Below are 20,050 nucleotides of genomic sequence, written 5' to 3'. Positions count from 1 at the left end.
ATTACACCTGCAAAATTTCTTTTGCCATGTAACATTTATAGGTTCCAAGATTAAGGTATAAACCTATCTGAAGACCATTCTGCCTACTACACACAATAAAATGTCTAAAAAAACAAAACTCCTGGGGTGCCTGGGTGGTTCAGTTGGTTGAGTGTCCGACTTCGGCTCAGGTCATGATCTTGCAGTCCGTGAGTTCGAGCCCCGCGTTGGGCTCTGTGCTGACAGCTCAGCGCCTGGAGCCTGCTTCAGATTCTGTGTCCCCCCTCTCTCTCTGCCCCTCCCCTGCTCATGCTCTATCTCTCTCTGTCTCAAAAATAAATAAACATTAAAAAAATAAAATAAAATAAAATAAATAAACAAAACTCCTCTATAAGCACTCTTTCTACCTTCCATTCACTCTTCAGCCCTCTCCAACTAGTCTTCAGCCCCCACTGTTCTAGTGAGCTGTTCTTACCAAGTACACATCGACCTCCGAGATAACAAAGCCTTCTCTGACTTCATTTTGCTGTGTCTCTAACTTCCAGCACAATTGATCACTCCCTCCTTCTTGAACCACTACCTTCTCTTGGCTCCTGGGATGTTACACTCTCTGGATTTTCAGTTCTTATCCCACTCTCTATGACTTCTCAGTCTCTTTTGGCTGGCCTTCACTTTTCAGCCTCTATTTTTTGGAGTGCTCCAAGGCTCAGTCTTAGGCCTTCTCCTGTACTGTGCTATATAGTCTTCTCTCCTCCCAAGTGATTTCAATCAGTCCCCTGTCTTTGTATATGGTCTATATGCTAATTACTACCAAAATTATATCTCTACCCTTGACCTTTCTGTAGAACTCCAGACTCATTTATTTGACTATCTACTTGTTATCTCTAATATCTAAAAGTCATTTAGCACATGATATGGCCAGAACAGATTCTCCAGTCCCAACCTGTCTCCTCCCAAACCTTCTACTCCTTTAGTCTTCCCTGTTCGGAAAATGATCGAAACCCTAAAATTCATCTTCAGTTATTCTTTACCTCCCCCTGCTTACAAAACCCATCTTGTGTTTATCCACTTATTTGTACCCCCACAGCTGTCACATTAACCTCTGCCATTGTTACCTGCATGGGCTTCTACAGACCATCATCCTAACTGATGTCTCTGTTTCCATTCTCTGCAGACCGTCCAGGGAGCTCTTTTTCAAAAGGAAATTATATCATGTTCTTACCATGACCCAGAAGGCCCTGCATGATCTGACCCCACCTATTTTTCTGACTCCCTCTTGTGCCATTTTATTTCTTCGATTCACCCTGCTGCAGTCTCTCTGGCCTTCTTTTTGTTTCTTAAACAAGTCAAGCTCATTATTTTCTTAGGCCTTTACACCTGCTGTCTCTTCTGCTGGGACACTCTGCCCTAGATCCTCACATGGCTGATTCCTTCCTGTCACACCAGTCTCAGGTCAAATGTCACCTGCTCAAAGAGCCTTTCTTGACTATCTTTCTGTCTTCTCTGTCACATTGCTCTGTTTTTTCTTCATAGCACTTATCACCATCAGAGATTAATTTATATACTTTATACCCCTGGTTCATACTGTGGAGCCTCCCTACCATGCAATATATTCCTCATACAGAATGTTTTCTGGATGAATGAATGAACAAATGAGTGAATGGTATGAGGGAAAGAGCAAGGATTTTGGAGTCAGACATTCTGGATTTGAATTCCAGCCTCGCCTCCTTACTTACGTGGCCTTGGCCAAGTTACTCAGGTTTCAGTAGCTTCATCCGTTAAATAGAAATAATATTTGCCTCGTAGGCAAGACTTCAAAACCCATTGTTTTAACTGCCAGTATATACCGCATCTTACGCACCGAACCAAATGTTATTGATGATGATGATTGTCCATAGCTGTACTGTGTGTTTTACAGTAAGCGCCCAATAAATATCAGTTCCTTTTAAGCAAATTTAACTCCGTCATTAGGGGCATCCAGTTGTAAACTGCTTCGTTTCTCCATTCTTAGTCTTAACAGTTTGTCTGCCTTTTAGCAACATTATTAGGCATTATTATAGCAAGGGAGTAAGAATTAGATACACACCTATGTGCACATATCAGAAGAAATTTTTCAAGGAGGGGAGACCAGTTCTACACAACTTTATGTGCTACTGCCCTGCCTTAGATGTACTTTTGTCTTTACGATGAACCTCACCATTACTTTTTCCAGATGGAGGGCCATAGTACCCACTGCATCTCTTGGCAGAGTCTTTGTGCGTTAGAGCTCCTCAAATGTCCTATGGACTCTTCTCAAGCTAGCTTCAGTCTCTGCCTCCAACCTTCTCTGCTTCTCCTTTGTATGGACTTAAGCCATACAGAACTACCCATGGGTTCTCATATAACCATCCCTTTTTTACAGCTCTATGCCTTTCTACATCCTGTCTCCTATTTGAAGTACCCTTACTCACCCTCCACCCTTGCCCTTTTCCTAATGCAAGATCTGTTCATTCTTCAAAGATTTGTTAAATTGTCTCCTTGAAATCTTGCCTGACAAGTCTCACTTGCCTGTCTCCCTAGCCCCCTGTCCCTTCCCTTGCAGAGTTAGGCACTCCCCACTCCAGGTTCTTATATCCCCTGTGTATGTGTATATTTTCGTACCACACTCATGAATCTCTTTTAAAACTTTATTTTGATGTAATTTCAGCTTTACAGAAAAATTACAGTAGTAATACAAAGAATTTTCCAGGGGCGCCTGTTGAGCATCTGACTCTTTTTTTTTCCAATTGATAAGCAGCTTTAATTCCTTGAGTTTTTTTAATATGAAATTTATTGTCAAATTGGTTTCCATACAACACCCTGTGCTTATCCCAACAGGTGCCCTCCTCAATGCCCATCACCCACTTTCCCCTCCCTCCCACCCCCCATCAACCCTCAGTTTATTCTCAGTTTTTAAGAGTCTCTTATAGTTTGCCTCCCTCCCTCTCTAACTTTTTTTTCCCCTTCCCCTCCCCCATGGTCTTCTGTTAAGTTTCTCAGGATCCACATAAGAGTGAAAACGTATGGTATCTGTCTTTTTCCGTATGACTTATTTCACTTAGCATAACACTCTCCAGTTCCATCCATGTTGCTACAAAAGGCCATATTTCATTCTTTCTCATTGCCAAGTAGTATTCCATTGTGTATGTAAACCACAATTTCTTTATCCATTCATCAATTGATGGACATTTAGGCTCTTTCCATAATTTGGCTATTGTTGAAAGTGCTGCTATAAACATTGGGGTACAAGTGCCCCTATGCATCAGCACTCCTGTATCCCTTGGGTAAATTCCTAGCAGTGCTATTGCTGGGTCATAGGCTATATCTATTTTTAATTTTTTGAGGAACCTCCACACTGTTTTCCAGAGTGGCTGCACCAGTTTGCATTCCCACCAACAGTGCAAGAGGGTTCCCGTTTCTCCACATCCTCTCCAGCATCTATAGTCTCCTGATTTGTTCATTTTAGCCACTCTCACTGGCGTGAGGTGATATCTCAGTGTGGTTTTGATTTGTATTTCCCTGATGAGGAGTGACGTTGAGCATCTTTTCATGTGCCTGTTGGCCATCTGGATGTCTTCTTTAGAGAAGTGTCTATTCATGTTTTCTGCCCATCTCTTCACTGGATTATTTGTTTTCTGGGTGTGGAGTTTGGCAAGTTCTTTACAGATTGAGCATCTGACTCTTGATTTTGGCTCAAGTCATGATCTTGCAGTTCAGGAGATGGAGCCCCATAATGGGCTCCACACTGTCAGTGCATCAAGCACCATCAGTGCTTGGGATTCTCTCCATGTCTCTCTGCCCCTGTTCCCTCTCTCTCAAGATAAATAAATAAACTTAAAAAATTTTTTAAAGAAAGAATTCTCCAAATACTAACACTTATCACATTTGCACTATTAGGCTCTCTAAATAAGTAATACATATTTCTGAACCATTTGACCATGACTTGTGTAATAATGTCCCTTTACTATTAAAGACTTCAGTGTATATTTTCCAAAAGCAAGGGCATGCTCTTCTATAAGCATAGTACTATTATTAAAATCAGAAAATTAGGGGTGCATGGCTGACTCAGTGAAGCACGTGACTCTTGATCTTGGGGTTGTGAGTTCAAGCCTCATGGGGTGTGGAGATTACTTAAAAATAAAATCTTAGAAAAAAATCAGAAAACTAACACTGATATGGTGTTTAGAGCTAATCTGTAGGCCTTTTAACATTATTAAAACCAGAAAATTAATATCAATACAATACCAGTAGCTAATTTATAAACTTTATTCCTATTTTGCCAATCATCCCAATAATGCCCTTTTGGGAAAAGAAAATTTGGGTTCATGAGTTGCACTTAATTGTCATGTCTTTTTAGTCTCCATTAATCTGGAACAGTCTTTCCATCATTCTTCCTTGTCTCTCATGACCTCAATATTTCTTTATAAATGTTTGTTCAGTTATCTTATAGACAGAGGCTCAATTTGGGTTTGTCTGATATTATCTCACGGTTAGGCTATATATTTTTGGTTATACATTTCAAGTTATACATTTTTTAATGTTTAATTTATTTTTGAGAAAGAGAGAGACAGAGAGAGTGAGGGAGAGAGAGTGTGTGAGCCGGGGAGGGGCAGAGAGACAGGGAGACGCAGAATCCAAAGCAGAGCTGTCAGCACAGAGCTTGAGGTGACATTCTTCTCAAAGTATCACATTTGGAGATACAGGATATGTGTTTGTCCCATTACCGCAGTAACTTTGGTTACTTGGTTAAGGCGGTGTCTACCAAGTTTTTCAGTTCATTCCTTTGTAATTAATTAATAATCTTGTGGAGAAATTCCTCCAGTGGAGAAATACTTTGAGACTATAAATTTCCTGTTTCTCACCAAATTTTCACCCAATCGTTTTAGCATCTGTTGATGAGTCTTGCCTGAATCAGTTATTACCCAAATGGCTATTTTCTAATTCCCCCACTTCTTCCACATTTATTAGTTGGGGTTCTACTATAAGCAACAGCTTTCCCTTCTCGTCTGTGTTTTATTTATGCATTAGTTACATCAGGATGGACCCACACTTAGTTGATTCAGTAATAATTTATTATCATTATTTGTTTTGATGCTCAAAATGTTCCAGATTTGGCCAGTGGAAACCCCTTGAAGTTGGCTCCTGTGTCCTCTTGGCATGACCCCATCATTTTCTGAGCATCCCTATTACTTACTGATCAGTGTGTTCCAGGTTTGTCTTGTGCCTTCTCTACACCAGTCCATACCCACTGAATCGTGATTAATTGTGTAAAGATTAGTAACCTTCTCAACATTGTGCTTTTCTAGGACAACAATCCTGTTGGGGTTTTTTTCACTTGAGATAATTTACTAAATTTTCAACTGATATGGTCAACTAATTAACATATGAATTGCCCCATCCCGGGCTCCTGAAGGAAGAGAGATTGCTTTCTTCCTCCTAGGCTGTATGGCAGAATGTGTGCCAGTGAAGACTCCAAAGACTAGAATCTTGCCTGGCTCTGCCCCTTCACTTCTCCAAGGCTTGCTCTCCTTAGTTGTCAAAGGAGAATAATATGCAGCTTTCACAGGTTGTTAGGAAGGCCACATGAATGTCCAAGAATTTTGTCAGTTAAGGGTATGATGCTGTCAAACTCAGTAGCATCAAAATGTGTTGGAGAATATTCTGATCTTTCATTTCTCTCTGAAGTAGGGCAGTCATTAAATTATTTAATTATTTACATTTGGAAAAATAAGAAAAGATTTTGCTTAAATGACACACTCAAGGTCATACCATAAGGGACAGAACTAGAATTAGATCCCCAGTCCCCTGATAGCACTCTAATTTTTTTTTTTCCAACTAGGATAATTAAGTTAGAATGTGGCAGAATAGGGCTTCCTGATGGGAAGAACTTCCAAATCCTGGAATCCCTAAGGACAGCTTAAGAAATCCATTATCAAGAAGCTTTTAAATTAGTATGAAGTTTAATCTCAGTGCTAGCTTCTCACACATGACCTGCATGCCCTGATTTTTCTGAACTGTTAAATATAATTGGTTAGTTTCTTCTGCCCAGATCTTTCAGGCTGGAGAGGGCAACCTCTTTAGCAGTTGGCATCATGGACTTTTATATCTAGCCTTAAGGGAAAAGAGAAGAAGGAGGAAAAACAACTATTTTCTGACTGTTAGAAGGCCAGGTAAAGCCCTGTTCAGTTCATCTTTTATATCCGTTTTCTTTTTTTTATTCTACAAACATGTGCTAGGCCCCAGCTAGGAACTTGGCACCTTGTCATGTGATGGCAGGAACTCCAAAGTAAATAAATGACTTACCTCCCTGCCCAGCTCAGGTTCCATAGTCTGTTACTAGAGATATAGGGGGCAATCTTAGGGTTTACAGTAATCAGTTTAAACATTTGGCATGTTAAGTTACTGAGGTTTGGGTGTGGAACAGGTAGAGAATTAGATTGGGGTTTTTTCTAGGTAAGTGTGTTGGAAAAAGAAAGGCAAGGAAGTGATTATAATTAGAGATCAGTGGTTCTCAAATCCTTTGGTATCAGGAAACTTTTGTATCCCTTAAGACCCCAAGGTCTTTCTGGGGGTTATCCATATCACTGTGTTAGAAATTAAAACCTAGAACTTTTTAAAACATAAGAATATACTTGTATATTATGCAAATACATACTCCATTAGCTGTCAGAATGAAGATATCACACATATAGCCTCTGGAAAACTCCATGTGACAGAGTGAGAGTGAAAAGAGGAGATAATGGTTTAGTATCATGAAAATAATTTTCATCTTACAGACCCCCAAAAGGATTTCAAGGAAGGAGTTCTCAGACCATACTCTGAAAACTACGTTTTTTTAAAAGTACATTTTACTGATAATGGGCATTGGATCATGTCAGGTTTTCAGTTACTACAGATAACACGGCTATAACCATTCATTTACATGTATGTTAAGTGTACATGCTCAAGAATGTCTCTGGAGTTTATACCTGAGATCGGAATTGCTGAATCATAGAGTATGTCTATCTTCAGACCTTTTAGATAATGCCTGAAATCCCTCCCAGGGAGTCTTCTGAAAAATGCTGCTGTGAACATTCTAGTACATGTCTTTTGGTGGTTGTGCCACTCGTTCCTCTTGGGTATATCCCAAGGTGTGGGATTGCCGGGGGAGAGCATAAAGCTAAGTGGTTTTTCAGAGTGATTTCCATTGGCATCAGCGATGCACGAGTGTGCTAGTTGCTTAGTACTCCTCACCGATTCAGGTACTGTCAGACCTTCCATTTTAGCAGTGTTGGGGGAGATGTAGTGTCTCACAGCTTTAATTTGCACTTTACTTGGTAACCAATAATGTTCAGCAACTTTTCATGTCCTTATCGGCTATTTGTGTATTCAGTTTTGTGACATGGCTCTTCCAGTGTCATCTTTTTACAAGTGGAATGTCATTCTTTTTATTCCATACTTTTAGGAGATTTTGAATATTTTCTGGATATTACTTTTCTGACCTACGTGTTTTGTGTATCCTTTCCCACTCCCTAGGTTTCACTTTTGCTTTCTTAATGTTGTCTTTTGAGGAACAGGAATTTTTTATTTTAATGAAGTCATATGGGTCAGTTTTTTTGTAATTAATGCTTTGCGTGCCATGTGTAATCTTGCTTCCCCCAAAGTTTTGAAGATAGTGCCCTCTGTATTCTTGGAAAAGTTTGATGTTTTAGATTTCATGTTAATTTTTGTATCTAATATGAAGTGTAGGGTTCAAGTCTCATTCTTTTCCATGTGGATATCTATTTGACTCAGCACAATTTTATTGAAGAAGTCGTGTTGTCCTCTACCACCACCACAACCATACAGTTTCAGGGGCACCTTTGTCATAAATAAGATGACTGTGTATATGTAGGTCTAATTCTGGACTCTGTTTTGTTCCATTGATCCATTTGACTATCTGTCTTTAACACCAGTATCACATGTCTTCATTACTCTATTATAACGAGTCTTGATATCTAATGATGTAAGTATTCCCTCCAGCTTTGCTGTTACTTATCAAGATTGACTTGGCTATTCTAGATCCTTTGCATTTCCTAATAAAATTTAGAATTAACTTGGTAATTTGGACACACACACATTACAGAAAAACTGCTGGGATTTTGATTGGAATTGCATTGACTCTTTAAATCAATTTGATGAGCATTGAGAGGGCAATTTGAGTCTTCTAAACCCTGAAAGTGACAGATCTCTTCATGACCATGTGCTATCTAGATCTTCTTTAATTTCTCTTAGAATGTGTTACAGTTTTTAGTGTGATTGTATTGCATATCTTTCACTGAGTATTTGATTTAGGGTTTTTAAATTTCATTTTCTTTTTTTTTCAACGTTTTATTTTTATTTTTTGGGACAGAGAGAGACAGAGCATGAACGGGGGAGGGGCAGAGAGAGAGGGAGACACAGAATCGGAAACAGGCTCCAGGCTCTGAGCCATCAGCCCAGAGCCCGACGTGGGGCTCGAACTCACGGACCGCGAGATCGTGACCTGGCTGAAGTCGGATGCTTAACTGACTGCGCCACCCAGGCGCCCCTAAATTTCATTTTCTAATTATTAGTATATATAGAAATAGATTTTTGTATATTGGATTATATCTAGTGACCTTTCCAATTTTTTTAAAGTTTATTTCTTTATTTTGATAGAGGGAAAGAGAGAGAGAGACAGAGCGCACAAGTGGGGAAGGGGCAGAGAAAAAGTAATAGAGAGAGAAACCTAAGCAGGCTCCGCACTGTCACACAGAGCCCATTGTGGGGTTCGATCTCACAAACCGTGAGATCATGACCTGATCCAAAGTCAAGAGCCAGATCTGTAACCAACTAAGATGCCCAGGTGCCCTCATTTTTTAATTTTAAGTAGATTTTGTAGGTGGGAGGGGAATGGTTTATGTAAAAAATCATGTCATGTGCAAATAATGCTCTTTTTTACAACCTATATTTGTAGCTTTTATTTCTTTTTCTTGTTACATTGGCCTGCAATACAATGTTGAATAGAAGTGATGATGGTGAATATTTTTATCTTGTTCCATGATTCAGTAATAAAGTATTCAATATTTCACCATTAAGTGTGCTGTTGCCTCTGCTGTTTATAGATGCCCTTGCCTTAAGGAAATTCCAAATTTGCTGATAATTTTATCATGAATGAGTATTAAAGTTTGTCAAATGATTTTTTTCTGCATCTATTGAGATGATATATGGGTTCTCTTCTTTATTTTGTATATGTGGTAAGTTCAGCTGATTTTTTTTCTGTTGGTAAACAATCTGTATATCTGGGATACAAACTACTTAGTCACAATATATTATCCTTTTTATATATTGCTGCGTTCAGTTTGCTAATGTTTGTTAAAGATTGTGCATCTATCCTCATGAGGGATATTAGTCTATAGTTTTGTTTTCTTGTAATATCTTTGTCATGCTTTGGTATGAGGATTACATTGGCCTCATAAAATGAGTTGGGGAGTGTCCCTCTTCCATTTATCTGAAGAGACTTTGTACACTCTGTTGTTATTTTTATTTCTTCTTTAAATGTTTGCTAGAATTCGCCAGTGAAGGCATCTGGGCCTGGAATTTTCTTTGCAGAAAGGTTTTTCATTTCAATTTCAATCTCTTTATTATGTACACAGCCCTTCATGTTCTATTTGGTCTTGTGTCCATTTTAATAAGTCATCTTTTCAAGGAAGTTTCCCATTACATCTGAATTTTCAAATGTAGTTGCATTAAGTTATTCATTATGTCCTATTATTATCTTTTTAATGTCTGGGTTATCTATAATGAAATCCACTCTTTTATTCTTGATATTTGTAGATTGTGTTTCCTTTTTACATTCCTTAATCAGGCTTGTCAAGGGGTTATCTTTTCAAAGAACCAACCTTTGATGATTTTCTCTGTAATATGTCTGCTTTCTTTTTTCCATTGACTTATCCACTCACATTATTTCCTTATTTCTACTTTTTTTGAGTTCAGTTTGCTGTTCTTTTCCTAGCTTTTTGAAGTAGAAGCTTAGATCACTATTTAACCTTTCTTCTCTTCTAATATAAACATTGAAAGCTATACATTTCCCTCTGAACACCGCTTTAGCTAAATCTCACGCATTTGGATCTGTCATATTTTCATGAATTTTAAGTTCCAAGAATTTTCTTATTTCTATTTTTATGGTGTTTGAGTTATTTCTTAGCATTTGGGATTTTTCCAGTTAATTTCCTGTTATTGATTCCTATTTAAATTCCACTGTGGTTGGACGAAAGGGAGTGGGAGATACAGGCTTCCAGTTATGGAATGGATAAGGTGTGAAAATAAAAGCTACATCATAGGGAATATACTTAATGATATTATAATAACATTGTGTGGTGACAGATGTCAGCTACACTTGTTGTGAGTATAGCATAACATATAATGGGATGTTGAATCACTGTGTTGTACATCTGAAACTAATGTAACAATGTATGTCAACTATACTCAAATAAAAAAATTTTTAAAAAGGAAAAAAGACTGAAGGTATCAAAGCAGAAAAATATAAGAATCTTCCTTTTCACTTCTAAGACACAGTTTATTAAGCAGTGATTAGAATAAACAAATGAATGCAGATGTATAAGTTCAATCAGCTGGTACAGAAGAATCTGCAATTCCTTAAGTTCCTGCCTGCAGGTCTGTGTTTTTAGAGCTGTAAATATTTCTGTGTTACTGGTAGTGGAACTGAACACACTAACTTGTTTATCTTCCTGCTGCATTAGAATTTATTAATATAGAGGGATTTGTAAAAGTTTTCCTAAAACACCAAAGCAACAGTGTTTTCTAAAAATAAATGTTATTGGGACGCCTGGGTGGCTCAGTCGGTTAAGCGCCTGACTTCGGCTCAGGTCATGATCTCACGGTTCATGAGTTCAAGCCCCACGTCGGGCTCTGTGCTGACAGCTCAGAGCCTGGAGCCTGCTTCCGATTCTGTGTCTCCCTCTCTCTCTGCCCCATCCCCAGCTTGCGCTCTCTGTCTCTCTCTTTCTCAGAAATAAAACATTAAAAAAATTTTTTTTTAATAAAAATAAATGTTATTGAAGACTGTGGCTGAGACTAAAACTGTAATTAATTAATTATTTAATGCTGCTGTGGTTAGAGAACTTGTTCTGTGTGATTTTAATTCTTTGAACTTTATTCAGGATTGCTTGTTCACCCAGCATATTCCATAAGTATTTGAAAAGAAAGTGAATTCTGTACACATTGGGTGTAGTGTTCTATATATGTCAATTAAGTTGGTTGGTTAATTGATTATTTTATGTTGTTAGTTAATTGAGTTATTCACATCTTCCCTACCCTTACCGTTTTGTTTTGTTTTGTTTTTTTCAGCTTCTTAACCTATCAGTTACTGAGAGAGATATGTTGAAATCTCCAATTCATAATTTGTATTTGTCTATTTGTTCTTTTCGTTTTCTAAACTTTCGCTTTATACATTTTGTATTATTAGGTATATATAAATTTAAGGTTATTATAGTTTCCTTTTGAATTGACTATTTTATCTTGATGAAATGTTCCTTTTTTAGTCTAATCATACGTCTTGCCTTAGAGACTGACTTGTCTGACATTAATATAGCCACAAGAGCTTTCTTTTGTTTAATGTTTACAGGGTATATGTTTTCACATCTGTTTGTATCTTTTTATCTATGTTATATTTCACGTGTCCTTGTATTTCAAGGCCCTCATGTAAACAGATCTAATTGGGGTACTGGGACGGGGGAAGTTTGGTGCAGTATGTTAATTTTTTCCTATTAATTGTTTTACTTAATCCACTTGTATTTAATATAATCATTCATTTGGATTTAAGTCACTATTTTGCATTTCGCTTTCTGTTTTCTCTTTGAGTTCTTCCACATTTCTTTATTCTTCCTTTCTTGACTTCTTTTGGATTAATCAGATATATTTTATTCTTCGATTTCTCTCTCCATAGCTTTTAGTATACATTCTTGTATAATTATTTAACCACAACAGAATTTATTTATTTTAGTTAGCTATACTATGCAAATATGTATCATGGACTTTGATCAAAGTCTTCCTTAAATAAGTGTTTTGTAACCAGTCCCCAAATAATGCAAAATTCTTAACAAAGTTTAACTCCTTTTGTCCCCTACTTCCATCCTGTGTGCTATTGGTTTCATATAATTTACTAATACATATATTGTAAACTCTACAAACCATTTTATTTTATTTTTTTTTTAATTTTTTTTTTCAACGTTTATTTATTTTTGGGACAGAGAGAGACAGAGCATGAATGGGGGAGGGGCAGAGAGAGAGGGAGACACAGAATCGGAAACAGGCTCCAGGCTCTGAGCCATCAGCCCAGAGCCTGACGCGGGGCTCGAACTCACGGACCGCGAGATCGTGACCTGGCTGAAGTCGGCCGCTTAACCGACTGCGCCAACCAGGCGCCCCATCTACAAACCATTTTATAACTTCTTGTTCTACATAGTCAGTTCTTGTTCTAAATTCTTTTATATCTAGCCACATAGTTACCCTTTCTTAGGCTCTTCATTTCTTTCTGCAGTTTCATCATTCTATCTGGGATTACTTTTCTGCAGCCTGAAGAACTTCCGTTTTATTTCCCGTAGTTTAGATCTGCTAGTAACAAGTTCTCTCAGCTTTGATTTATCTGAAAATAATTATTTCACCTTCACTTTTGAAGGAAATTTTCACTGGGTATAGAACTGTAGGTTGGCAGTTTGTATATCTTAGCCCCTTAATATATCATTCTGTTGCTTCTGGCTTCTATAGTTTCTGTTAAAAAGTCAGCCATCAATCTTACTGATGCTCCGATAAGATGCCTCTTTTCTCTCTGACTGCTTTAAAAAATTTATCTCTGTCTTTCATTGTATTTGTATTTTATATTTTATTTTCAGCAGTTTAACAGTTATGTGTCTTGGTATAGTTTGAGGTATTTTTTTAGATTTTTGCTGCTTGTCAATTGCTGAGCTCTTTCTTCTTTCATTGGTTTCTAAATATTACTTTTGCCTCATTCTCTCTGTCTTCTTGCTCTGGGATTATAGTAACTCATATTTTGGATCCATTGACTATACCCACATGTCTCTAATGCTCTAATCTGTTTTTTCCATACTTTTGCTTCATTTTTGGATGTTTTCTATTGATTTTTCTTCAAGTTCATTCATCCTTTTTTCTGCTGGATCTTGTCTTCCCTTAAATCCATCCAACGAGTTCTTAATATCTCATGTTTTTAATTCCAATATGTTCATTTAATTTTTCATATAGATTCCAGTTTTCTGTGGGTGTTACCTTTTCTTACATTTTGTTCATCTTTTCCTCTACTTTCTTTACATATTAATTATGATTACTTTAAAGTCTCTGTTCCTCTATCTGGATCATATATAAATCTCCTATTGTCTGTATTTTCTCTTGATTACCACTTTTTTCTGCCTCTTATTATATCTAATATTTTTTGTGTGATATACTGGATATTTTATATAAAAGAACCGTTAAGGCTCCCACTAGTATCTTCCATCAGATATAATTCTTCCTTACTTCTGTTAATCTAATTAGGATAAGGACCTGATTCTCTGAATCTAATCATGGATTGAGGTACTCCAGGTCTGGATTGTACCTGTAGCTTATCCCTGTTTCTTGGACATGGGCCCTCCTGGGCTCTTGATTGAGAACCTAATAGGTCTCTATCTCCTTAGCCCTGAAAAATTGCAAGAGATTGTCCTACTTTTGAGAGGTTAGGGTTTTGGCTCTTTAACCTCTTACTCCTTACAATTTCAAAATATGGCATTTATCTTGAGGAGGTATGTTTGAGGTACACCTCCTCCTTCTAGTGGGACCTCATTTATCCCCTAAAACCACAAAATTATGAGAGATTTCTTCTGCCTTGTTATAAGCTCTCGGCCTAGCTTCACATCTCCATTGTGCAGACTCAGAACTCAGCAAATGCCCCATGGGGAAAATTGGACACATGAATGGAGCTCAAATACCAATCAGTCATAGCAGCCTATTGGATTTCTCTTTCCTCCGGTAGAGGTCCTCTGCATAGGCCAAGCCTGAGCCTCAGTTCATGCCCCAAACTGACAAATGCCCTCAGGAAACAAAACAGCATCAGCTACCTCGGAAGCCCTTCCCCCACTCAGGGGTGGAGTTCCAGTTCATCTAGTCCCTGTGATTTCTACAACACTGCAGTGTCTCTTCAAGAATGTATCTGACTTTTCATCATAATTTATTATATCCTACCTAGAAGCATAAACAGCATTATCCTCTACCTGCCCACTGGAATTAGCTTATGAACTAGCCTGCCTAGTTCTACTCCTGCTCCCTCCCGCCAGAAGGTTCCTTTCAAGTACATCCTGCCACTCCCCTGCTCATAATCCTCCAGCAGCTTCTCTTCATACTTAGAAAGTTCAAATTCATTTTCATCCTCTGCAAAGGCCTGCACGATCTTATTGCTACTCCCTTTCTAACCTGAACCTCCGACACTCTTCACTCACTCAATTCTAGCTATACTGACCTCCTTACTGTTTCTCAGACACACTAACATGTCCCCATCTCTGGATCTTTGCACTTGTTATGTGCCCCCTACCTGGAAGGCCCTTTCCTCACATGTTCATAATGCTTTGCCTTTATTTCATTGGGGAGCTCTCAGTGTAAATATCACCTCCTCAGAGTGGGCTTTCCTCACCCGCCTTTAGTTTTAATCACAGCACTTACCTGCCCTTATGTTATGTATTTATTTGTCTGTTTTCTGTCTCCCCAACGAGGAGGTAAGCTCCATGAGAGTGAAAACTGTGTTTTGCTAACCTATAGTAAGTGCTTAGTAACTATTTGTGGAGTGAATTAGATGTCCCTTAAGGAGAAGATGGATAGTTAGATATAAAATGGAAAGTGTACTGACATAGATATGTATAGAATGCTTGGGGTGTGGGGGGAAGTGGCACTGACTTAACTTGGGGAATAGTCACACAAGGCCTCAATGAGGAGGTGGCCCTGGAGCAGAGTGTTGAAAACTGAGTATTGATGTTTGCTTGAATGAAATGGTGTGCAGAAAACAATTGGGCTACGGGGGCAGAACATTTGACTGTGGGAAACAATTGGGCTAGAGCATGGGGGTGGGGGTGGGGAATGTGTGTCAGAGAATGACATCGGACATAACTGGAGAGCAAGTCATGGGTAAGGTCGCAAAAGTGCTTGGATATCAGAGTAAAGAATTTGGACTTCACCTTGAAGGTAATATGGAGAAACAATTTTTAAAGTAAGGGTGTAAGGAGAGGTGCTGTCAGATGTGTGTATGTATGTCCATGTGTTTCAATACTCCTCATTGCAATGATCACACTAAAACTTTAAGTGAATTGATGTAGAAAATTCCTAACTTGGTTGTCCGGGCCCAGTTTAAAACATAAGTCTTTATCCCCTGTTCACTGTGTAACCTGAAGGTATCATTTCCTCTTTTGAGCCTTGGATCTTCATTCTTAGCAGGAAGAGATTGTAGGCTTCTAAAAGTCATTCCATCTCTGAGCCTATGGGTTCTGTTTATATGCTTTAACTAGATGCCTTGGGGAGAAAAATTTAATATTTTCTCTGCATCTGCCAGAAATAATTAAAACTTCCAATTCTAACCAATCTAAATTCAGTTCTCCTGTGAGATTTTCTAACATTTAGGTCAGATGCCAGGAAACTAGCTTCTTGGGATAAAACTACCCAAGCAGAAGTAGCAAGTCTTTTTTTTTTCCCCCTCTGTTTGGGATGGGAATGCAGGTGGGTGGAGGGGGTGATAGAATGAGTCTTTTTCTTGCAGTTGTGATTCCAAAGAATCCCTATCCTGCATCTGATGTGAACACTGAGAAGCCCAGCATCCACAGCAGCACCAAAACTATCTTGGACCATCAACCAGGGCAGAGGGGGCGTAAACCAGGAAAGAAGCGGGGCCGGACACCCAAGCCCCTAATTCCCCACCCCATCTCTACCCCATCCAAGTCAGCTGAACCTTTGAAATTCCCAAAGAAGAGGGGTCCCAAACCTGGCAGTAAGGTAGGTAAAAATGTGGGTTTCCCAGAAAGGGATAAAGGGTTATAAAGGGGTAACTCACCCATATCCATCCATCTTGGAAAGGGGCATGTCTGGCCCTATTTTCCACCTTGTGTATACTTTTAAACAGGAATCTCCTACATTGTCATCCCTGCTTAGCTAACTTACCTGGGAATTGGTAATGTAGAGTAGGATGGTGTGGATAAGAAACACATTTTGACTGTGAGAGTTACATTTGAGGAAATTCTGGTCTAATGTCTTCCCTCAATGAAAGGCCCTGCTCCTAATTGTTAACCTACCCAGAATGAATGCCCAAGCACATGAACAGAAACAGAAAATTGACTCTGTACATGTATTTCTTTTTCTAATCCTGCCCCTTCTTTTAAGAAGAAGGAAAGAACATTACTGAATACCTAGCAAGTATAAGGTTCTGTTATCAGACACCATAACATACATATCACGTGATGATCACAAGAACCTAGGAGATGAATGATGTTAATGTCATTTCATAGTGAAGTAAATTGAGACTTAAGAGATGTGAAAGGACTTCCCTAAGGTCACATAGCTAATAAATGGCAAAGGTTCCAGAGATGGGGCCCCACATGTTCTAGTTCCAGGGTCACTGCTGCCTTACCATGGGCACCATGGGTACTCTCCCACATCTCCTGAAGGAGCTAACGCTTACATCTAGTACAGGACAAGACCGCGGAGTCAAGCGTCACTGAGCACCATTACTGCAAGAACCACCTTTTTTTAGTCATGACCAATTCTTCATGCGTGTCTTCCTTAGGGAAACCATTGATAAGAAAGTTCCTCAGCTGCTTCTATAGGGCTTCCTTTGGCATCATCTTCTCCACTCACTTTTTGTCAGGGGATTTTCTGCATCTCCCTCCTGAACTAGACCACCTGAGTTTCAATGTAGAAATGATACCTAGTTCTCCCTGGGCACTCCATTCTAATCTCATGAGTTCTTCCCTAAGTTTGGTTGGTTGACTGATTGTTTTGGCTTTGTGTATTAGCTCCAGTTGACTTCAGTTCTTCTAGAATACAAGCTCCTTAAGGTCAGGAACCTAGTCTTGTTCTTTTCTCTTTTTTCCTGTAGTGCCTTATATCTTAGTCTCTTGGGAAATGTTCAATATTTGCAGGATGGATGATTTTACTTATGATGTTCTAATTGAGATGATCTTATTTATTGGCTTTGAATTCTTGATATCACATCCTCATCTTCTATGTAATATATGTGCTCTTGATCTATCTATCACTAACCCCTAGCCCAAGTCCTCGTTCATTTTTGTCTCCACTACTCTCTTCTTATTCTCCTGCTATGGAGAGACACTGAAGGCTCTAAAGATTCCAAGGCCAAGAAGCCATGCTTTTGATGATGTGAAGACATTTTAAGGGCATCAGATTAACCTTGAAAGTTTGCAAAGACAAAATTAAAAAGTAGAAACTCAAGCAGATAGACTTTGTCTCAACATAAAAGGAACGGTTAAATCTATCCCAAAACAGAAGTAGTGATCTGCCAAGAAGAAGAAGAAGAAGAAGAAGAAGAAGAAGAAGAAGAAGAAGAAGAAGAAGAAGAAGAAGAAGAAGAAGAAAAGAAAAAGAACGAGGAAGTAGTGATCTTCCATCACTAGAGGCATTTTGTCAGGGACTAGATGACTATATGGGAGGGATATTTTCAGGAGAGGGAAGTAGGAGAGAGATGGTTGGATTAAGTGGCCTTTGAGATCCTTCAAAACCTAAACACTGCGATTCTATGATCGCTGCTGCTCTGCTTCCTTGGGAAGTCCTAAACATAGTAATAACCAAAGTCCCCATTCTTTCCAACCCTCTTGAAAACAATAATTCTCATCTTATCCTGTATTTTATGGGCTGGCATTTGACTCGCTAATTCCCCCTCCTGTCCTTATGCCTACTTCTGTAAATGTATATGCCTTCCACTTAACCCATGACCCTTCTGTTCCCTTCTAAAGTGAAGTGGTCTCATGACTAGAGCAGAGGCTTTGAAGCCAGACAAACAGGTTTATACCTCATTTCCATTTCTTACCACTTGTGTGACTGTGAGAAACATCTTTGAGTAAGGCTCTGAGCTCCAGTTTTCTCACCAATAAAATGGAGATGAGGTAATATATGAATAGATATGATACATGTATCTCAAATAATAATGATGTCTTCCATCTCTCTGCTTTCTGCTACAATATTTGGGGTCCTAACCTACCAGGCTTGTTACTCCAGGGACCCCGTGAAATCCCACCACTAACTCAGTGAAGTTGAACTGATGTTTCCTTTCTTTCCTGGCTCCTTGTTTATTTAAACTTTTATTTTAAGCAGTGTCCAAAAAAAAAAAGAAAGAAAAAAGAAATGTCCATGTCCCATGTATGCTTTGAATGTTTCATGTTTGTATGATAACTTCCACAGACAAGGCCATCTTATATATGCCTGCTGTCACTGGTGCTGTCACTTTAGATAATATACTCCTAGAAGGCAGACAGGTTTATGTAGCTCCCAGCAGTGGAAACATGGGACATTTAGTAAAAAGGGATTTCTGAACCTCAGTGATGATTATAATTTCCTTGCATTTAGAAAGGCTTTTAGAAAACTATTTCTTGGAAAGAACCTTCTGAGATCTTTCTCTCCTACAGACTGCCCTGAACAGCATAGAGGAGATATTCGATTTTTCTTAAATCATTTGTAATCCTTCCCCCCATTATTGGTATTCCGTACTGCGTGCTTCATTCAAAATATTTATTGAGACTTATTATATGGCAATTGCCATACTAGGAACAGTACTCAGAATCAGACCCTCAAGGAGCTCCAGGCTAATAGGGGACCCCAGTATGTAAATACATATGACAATACATTGTGACAGATGCAATACAAAGTACAGAGATAGCACAAAAGAGACAGTATCTAGAGGAAATCTAGAAAAAAATTCCTGGATAAACATATCTATAAGGTAAAAAAAAAAAAAAAAAGAAAGGCCATTCCAGGCATAAGGGACAGATATTACTGTAAAAGCAGAGCCCAGGTAAAATTGCAGAGCTTTTAGAGAAGTAATTTAGTTAGAGATTCAAATCTTAGGGTAGAAAGTTTAAGATAAGAAATGGCAGATGATAAGCTGAAGAGGTAGATAGAGGAACGAATTGGTAGTTAGGGGAAGGAACGTTTCCATTTTTAAAGAGAGATGCAAAGTACAAAATAATGTCAAAGTAGACTTAAGCCTTTTGTACTTTTGTGTGCCCAGCTGATGAAGAACCTGGAATTTCAAATGATAACATTGAATCTAGTATAAATTACAGTGAATTAAGCGCTGGCTCTGTAGAAGCCCAGAGTCTTGTACATAGATTCAGAAAATATTTACTAAGCATCTACTGTATGTAAAGTTTGGGGCAAGATTCTGTGTGGAAAACAAAGTGAAAACACAGCCCTATCCACAAATACATATTTCGTTTCATGGGTGAATTGAGTACTAGGAATAGAGGAATCAGAAGACAAGTTACCTGTCATGGGTAGCAAACTTTTCCCCATCCGTTTTGACAGAGGAAACCTCGGACTTTGCTGAACCCACCACCCACCTCACCAACAACCAGCACCCCTGAACCGGACACCAGCACTGTACCCCAAGATGCTGCCACCATCCCCAGCTCAGCCATGCAGGCCCCCACAGGTAAGAGCAGATCATGGTATTAGCTACAACAAGGCCCAGGCCCCAGTATCTGTACTTTCTCTTGTCTTGCACCAGCAATTAGACCCCTGTCCATTTGTAAACCTAAATCAGATCTTTAAAAAAAAATTTTTTTTATCTTTGGCACTTGAAATAGTTTCAGAGAAACCTTCATCCTTTCCAAGCAATTGAAGAAACTTGGATAGATATTCTGTGAACTCAGGGCTGGGGAGCTGGGGCATGGGGTGGGGTGGAGGCAGGGCCAGCACCAGGAGCCCCCCGCCCACTTTGTGTTAATACTCATCCTTTCCATTTGGGGGTGCTCCCTGTTTACTGATCCCTTGCAGAATCCTTCCAGCATTACAG

The 20,050-nt window shown here is 38.8% G+C and overlaps 1 protein-coding gene across 18 annotated transcripts in view; it reads left to right on the top strand.

Annotated features, from left to right (window-relative positions):
• SCMH1 (Scm polycomb group protein homolog 1) overlaps positions 1 to 20,050 on the top strand; it is a 187,893-nt gene that overhangs the window by 127,756 nt on the left and 40,087 nt on the right. For 16 of the 18 annotated variants that reach the window (XM_086716630.1, XM_086716632.1, XM_086716620.1 and 13 more), the window contains 2 exons: positions 15,788 to 16,020; positions 19,561 to 19,687. The exons of 1 other annotated variant lie outside the window; for it this stretch is intronic. In XM_086716630.1, the coding sequence (XP_086572756.1) occupies positions 15,788 to 16,020; positions 19,561 to 19,687 (360 nt within the window). The remainder of the gene's footprint in view (positions 1 to 15,787; positions 16,021 to 19,560; positions 19,688 to 20,050) is intronic. One more of the 18 variants, XM_086716631.1, reaches the window with a different exon arrangement.

This window comes from Puma concolor, chromosome C1 (genome assembly GCF_028749965.1).
Source record: "Puma concolor isolate L17-30 chromosome C1, mPumCon1.1.hap2, whole genome shotgun sequence".
NCBI classification, from domain to species: Eukaryota; Metazoa; Chordata; class Mammalia; order Carnivora; family Felidae; genus Puma; species Puma concolor.
Note: the sequence above shows the minus strand (reverse complement) of the source record. Positions and strands in the feature narration are given on the sequence as shown.